The following is a 6,000-nucleotide window of genomic DNA, read 5'->3' as shown; positions in this document are numbered from 1 at the left end:
TTCATAATTTCCTTTTTACCATTTTTTCTGTTATCCATTTTCTGTTCTTATCTCTCACTCTTTCTTCAGCATGAGCGAATTAAATTCACTCTGGTTTTTACATTTGATACTTATTTCCGATTCCCATGTAAATGAATATATTTCTCTCAAAGCAGTCTTTAGTTGATGTCTTATATAAATCAGTGTACTTCAGGGTCCTTGTTGCATAGTGTTCATAAACTTTTAAACAACATTGATCGTTCATTTTCATTTCTGCATATTTATCTGAGTTGTATTTATATGTCACTTCTGTCTATTGTCTCCCTCTCACCTTTCCTTCTCAATGTTTATTCCTTTGCATAATGTATCTAACGTCCCTGCCATAACAATTACTTTTGTTTTCTCTTCATGTGTCTTTTTTAATGTATTTTTTCAATGTCTATATATTTTTTAAAACAATGTATTTCTTTATATTTTCCTCTTTCTGTCTCTCTTGCTCTAACCACTTTGAATATCTCCCTTCTTTAATAGCTACTCGTCAAATTTCTCATTCTATCACTATGTCATTAGTCCGCTTCCCTACCTCTTTTTATTACTCTTCTGATGCCTCCCTCTCCCCTCTCTCTATCTTTCTTTCCTTCTCTCCATCATCCACTTCCATTGCTCACTGGATCTCATCAGTCTTTTAGATGCTCCGAAATGACAGTTCTGCATGGCTGAGCTGGCTTTAATATTTGATGACTGCGGGATGGGGCGAAGCGGCAAGCTGGCCGGTCCTGTCGTGCCGTTATTAGCTCGTCCCCGCCAATGTTCAATTTTATTCCGCTCCCTACACCCCACACTCCTTAGATCAGGGGCGTACCCATTCACATTCCGTCAGGGGGAGGGATGAAGGGGTAGGGTTGCTAGCTTTTAACAATTTAAACCCCCTCCCAAGTATACCATGATGTAAGCTACATGTCTTCGCACCATAACTATAAACACTTATAATGGGAGCTGTAGAAGACGTTTAACATAAAAAAAAAGGGGGGGGGGGGAGATGTCTTCACAGGGAAACACTCATTTACCCCTTTAGCCTAATAGGCTCAGTAAACCATATGCTCTCCGTACAATATATCACTCTAATTGCTCTTAGGTGAATATAACGCGATGTCACAAAAGGGCACATTCTTCTATAGGTTAACCTTAATCATATTGATGGTTAGACAGTTATTAACCACCACCCTGTGCCAGAAAAAGATACATTTTTTTTGATATTGGAGATTACGATTCTATGTTCCCTGATCTGAACTATAGATATATTCTATTATTTTAAACTTCAGTTTATTCATAGTTTTTTAGATTGTTTTTCTTCTGATGAGGTATATTAAAACCTTAAAACTTCTTAGAAACCTGTGATTTTAACATTTGTTGGTTTTTATGCTTAAATTGTTTTGCTACTTCCATGCTGATCATGTTTGGGGTTATGTGTATTGATGAATGAATTTCAGGCACAGACGAAATAAAGCATGACCTCTTATATCTTTTATATCACCACCCATTTCATATCTCCGTCTGAAGCCCGTGATACCCATGCAACTTATAATTCAATTTATTCATATTCTATATAACGGGACGTCTTCTTAAATATAATCGGATTTGATAGGAGGGGGAACCCCACCCCTTCCTCCGACCGACCTCTGCGTAATGTGCCCTTCCCCATCAGTTAAAATGGCGCCGCCGCTTCATTTTGAGATTGGAATGACCCTAGTTGTGAAGTAGGGACCTATCGGGGGCATCATCACTATTCAACAGTACTCCTGTACATATTTTAACAAAGATTAACCACCCTCTTCATTCACAAACTTTCCTCCCACTGCCTGTACTGTTCCTGGTAGCGATGTTTTTGGGTGTGTATTCATTGATTTTATTTCTCAACACTTCTATTCTTTTTCGTACATAATGTAGAAGCAAAGCATTTTCATATAGTCTTGGCTTATACAAACTGAAACATAATTTTAATAAAATTTCTTATCATTTGAAAAACAAAAATAAATATAGCATAATTCATAATTCGGTATTCATTATTTCACAATGTATGTGATATAGCACACTTAGAAATATAGCACAATCACAAAATATGAAAATATTATTATATAAATAGCTTGAACGATTTGAGTGTTGGAATTGATGTGAGTTTTGTATACTCTTTTCCGAAAAGATGGAAACCTAGAATAATTGATGGAATATATTCAGCTACTTTTATTCTGTTTTATTCTCGTATTTTGATTGCTTCTTTATACAATTATCTTCTTATCAATGAGTATATTCATTATTGAAAGGCAGGTTAGTTTCCATAAATGAAAATCATAATTTAGTCAAACTGTCGACTTCTCATGCACAACGCAACGTCTTTATACACAGGCATTATTACCCTTACTTAAAATCCAGCAGCTGTCCTTAGCTTTTTCGGCACATTGATATCAATCAAGATGACATAGATTAAACTTAGAATTGAATTTTTAAATCAATATTCTGTTGAAGAAAAAAAATTATGTTCAAATATCTGTATGAAAATCAACATCAAATTTTATGAAAATAAATGTAGTTTATTGGGAATGTTATTACTTCATAACCACTTATAGGAGTAACAAAGGAGAATCGTATTACAAACAAGGAAGCTAGTGGTTATGGCAAATGGGTTTACTCATGATCATTCGGAGAGCAATAAATTATATTTCTCTCAACATCACTGTCATCCTAGGCGTTTGTTCAAACATTTGTTCGCCCTTTTCCAATCCTAATTCTGACATATTGTCTTGCATGGCTCATCATTTCGTACCCGATTATCCAAATATGCTAATGATAGATTTATAACTCCCGGACCTTTAAGCAAATTTAAGACAAAAAGGGAACGGATAAGGGGAAAAAAGAGGAGGAACATAATTACGGTTTTAGATATCACAGAGAGCAGCGAGCCGAGCATGCTTGGTAGCCCAAGCCGAACACCGCGGCGGGGAAGCTTCGGCCCGTCATGTCGAAAAGACCGAGGATTTTCTGACTGTCCCATCTCTCTCTCTCTCTCTCTCTCTCTCTCTCTATCTCTCTCTCTTTCTCTATCATCTCGATGGCGGCTTACACGCGCAGCTGATGGGATCTGCCGGTAATTAAAACAAAAGCAATATTGCTCGCCTGAGCCTTCTTATCTGTTTAATATGATTTCTCTTTTGAGGATAATCACACTTGCACTCTTCCCGCTTTGCCCCATTTTTGTGAAACACAAAAACATCGTCATCATCATCATCAACTGCGGTATGAAGTCTTTTAGAAAGTAAATTGCTTTGCTTTCATAGCTTGCCGTTGGCAGACCTTCTCATTTTGTGTAGGGTGGGACCACGGCGCCACCAAAAGTTGTGTAAACTTTTTGCTTGTGTAGACAGTATCCTTCTGCATAAAACCGTGATCAGTCGCAATAGGATATTTTTTAAAAGGTAGACAAAAATAGGGAATTTTTTTTCTCTATAAGCAAGACATCATTCAATGGAATAGTAATGCTTTTATTTATAGCCCTTTCCCAGAATTACACTTTCGGGTTTAGGGATAATATTAGTCAAGGTTTTTACACGGGGAAAATAAAGTCATGCACATTGTCATAGGTTTAACATTAAACTAGCAATTTTATTGTTGGAAACTATTCTATATTCATTTTGAATTCAGTGAATTCTTGTTCTAAAATTACTTATGAGTTCTGCAAGGGAGACTTCCGTTGATGAAAGTTTAATACATTTGTTTTTCTACCTTCTATACCTTCTAAAAATAATATCAATATTAAACACGGTTGATAAGGTTTTACATCATAGAACTTTAAACTTTAATGGTTTTTACAACAACAGAGAAAATAATGTACTGTATATCAAATTATTTCAACACATTTCATAACCAAGTATTATTGTTTCCCGGCATAGACAAATTGGTCGAGTGTGTTCTTTTTACGAAAGTACACCTTAATGTTGTCTTCCTGGACAAGAAACTGACGATTAGTCAGTTTCATTTTATATGTCCATTTATTTCATTTCGATACAACACGACTGGAATGTTGTTTACTAAAGTTTCTGCCGAATCATATAATTGTCGGAACGATCAGAAACACGGCCCTTCCAACCGCTGAATTGTTCAAAAACGGAAGTTTTGGGCGTCTCATTGTTAACGTAACAATTCTTGTAAAGTGGGGGACAGAGTCAGAAGTCGTTGTAATATCAGTGATAAATCGATGAATGATTTTTCGACTGGCCACCGACTGCGGTTTATGGGCATTATTTATCACAACCACCAAAATAAGCCCGTCTTATTGAAATAAGGATATAATTTGTCTTGTAAAAGAAGCAACAACAGAATTGGTGGCTGGTGCTTTGAAAAGATTGTCTTGTGGAGTGTGAGATGTGTGTTTTTGATGTTGGGGTAGAGGTTAATAGTGGGCTGAATTGGCTAAAGAGGATGACAAAGGGAGCCCAGTGGGGGCAAAAGTATCAATGAATTCTTGGTCGTATGGCGTAAGGCCAGGAGCACTCGGCGTTGTGTGTGCGAACCACCGCCACTCAAGCGAGGACACTCCCACACGTGGAAACTTATTCATGTAATAGAGCCTCTGATTGGCTTATCACACGTTTCGCAGCCACTCGCCTGTGGCGAAGCGCACTGGCCATTGACCAATCAGGCATGGTCGTAGTCAGGTCGATTAAGCGAAACTAAGAGCCTCATTCTACAGTCGCTTTGTGCGGAAATGCCCGTGACTCGTGCCCGTGTGTGCGTGATACTCGAAGCGGAGCACACTCGAGAGGACTCACAGAGAGGCTACGCACGGCTAACTTCATAAGTTGTGAGACACTTTATTGTATTGTAATAATTTCCCGTTCGATGGATCTAAGAAAAACGCGTGTCAAGAAACACAGACTTGTCATTCAAAGCATCTTCTCTCATTCAAGACGTTCCAACCTCTTCTTCTTTCTCTCAATCGATGGACAATTTTCGTCCAGTTTTGCCATACCTGTGAAAAGATTGATGCGGTTTATACGTGTTATCAAGTTCATACAATATTCATCGTGGAGTCTGTATTGCCGAAATTTCTGCGAACAATTCTTTTTCCAACCACGGGTCGTGCCTAAGGACCTGATAAGTTGACTTTAAATCGATTTTTTACCTGGTCCAACGATTAGGTGAATTGTTGGATGACCTGCACTGCACGATAGAACTTTTATTTGGTATGCGTACGCCGCCGACCATTGGCACAGATACGCTATTGAGTTCTAGACCATAGAGTTGTATAGAGCGACCGCTAGACCCATTTTCTCTGTGAGATCGCCGGTGAATGTGGCTCCGGCTAATCGCTTCGCACCGTCAGTTCACTCCGCTGCTCAAGCACAGAGCGGAAAGATAAACGACAAACAAGGGCATCGTCTGCTTATTCTCCAGTCGTGAACTCTCCAGCCCTCTTCCGTCCCACGGACATTTACCCGACAAGGACTCTAACCAACGGACCTTGTCCGTACATCTGAGTTAATTCGACCGAGTTTTGTGGCCTATATGTTTGGAGAGAATAACTTAGCGACCATGGCTTTCCTGCCGAGCCAAGCAGCGTCATGTCAACGGCAAACTACGCCGCCAGGTGCCCCTCACAACCCAGTCACCATGTCGATGGTCATGGATTTTCACCGACGTGCCACTCTTTCACACGGTGCATGTAAGAGTAAGTTTTATTATTTCCGGTACAAGGCTTTGCTCCGAAAAGCAGCCAGGCTAAGAAGTTGTTCATTTAAATATTTATGATCAATCATCACTAAATTTATTTAAGTGAATGGCAACAAATACAAGGCATGATCAAGGCGTTTGCACCAGAGCGTTTGTACCGTCGTACATCTTATTTATTATAATATTAATAATCATAAGAGATACATGTACATGTATACTGCTTCATCATGACGTTGGTTCATAAAAACATATCAGTAAATATAGGCTACAATGTTTCATCATTATATATTCCGTCAC

At 38.6% G+C, this 6,000-nt stretch overlaps 1 protein-coding gene across 4 annotated transcripts in view; it reads left to right on the top strand.

The window, feature by feature from the left end:
- The first annotated feature begins 4,789 nt into the window (after positions 1-4,789).
- The window catches only part of LOC576377 (paired box protein Pax-2a), a 36,620-nt gene continuing 35,409 nt past the window's right edge, over positions 4,790-6,000 (top strand). For 2 of the 4 annotated variants that reach the window (XM_030979675.1, XM_030979677.1), the window contains exon 1: positions 4,790-5,701. In XM_030979675.1, coding sequence (XP_030835535.1) covers positions 5,539-5,701 — 163 coding nt within the window. In that variant the 5' untranslated portion in view covers positions 4,790-5,538. The remainder of the gene's footprint in view (positions 5,702-6,000) is intronic. The other 2 variants (XM_030979676.1, XM_011683671.2) reach the window with 2 other exon arrangements.

The sequence above is a fragment of the Strongylocentrotus purpuratus genome, unplaced genomic scaffold (assembly GCF_000002235.5).
Source record: "Strongylocentrotus purpuratus isolate Spur 01 unplaced genomic scaffold, Spur_5.0 spur5_scaffold_10, whole genome shotgun sequence".
NCBI lineage: Eukaryota > Metazoa > Echinodermata > Echinoidea > Camarodonta > Strongylocentrotidae > Strongylocentrotus > Strongylocentrotus purpuratus.
Note: the sequence above shows the minus strand (reverse complement) of the source record. Positions and strands in the feature narration are given on the sequence as shown.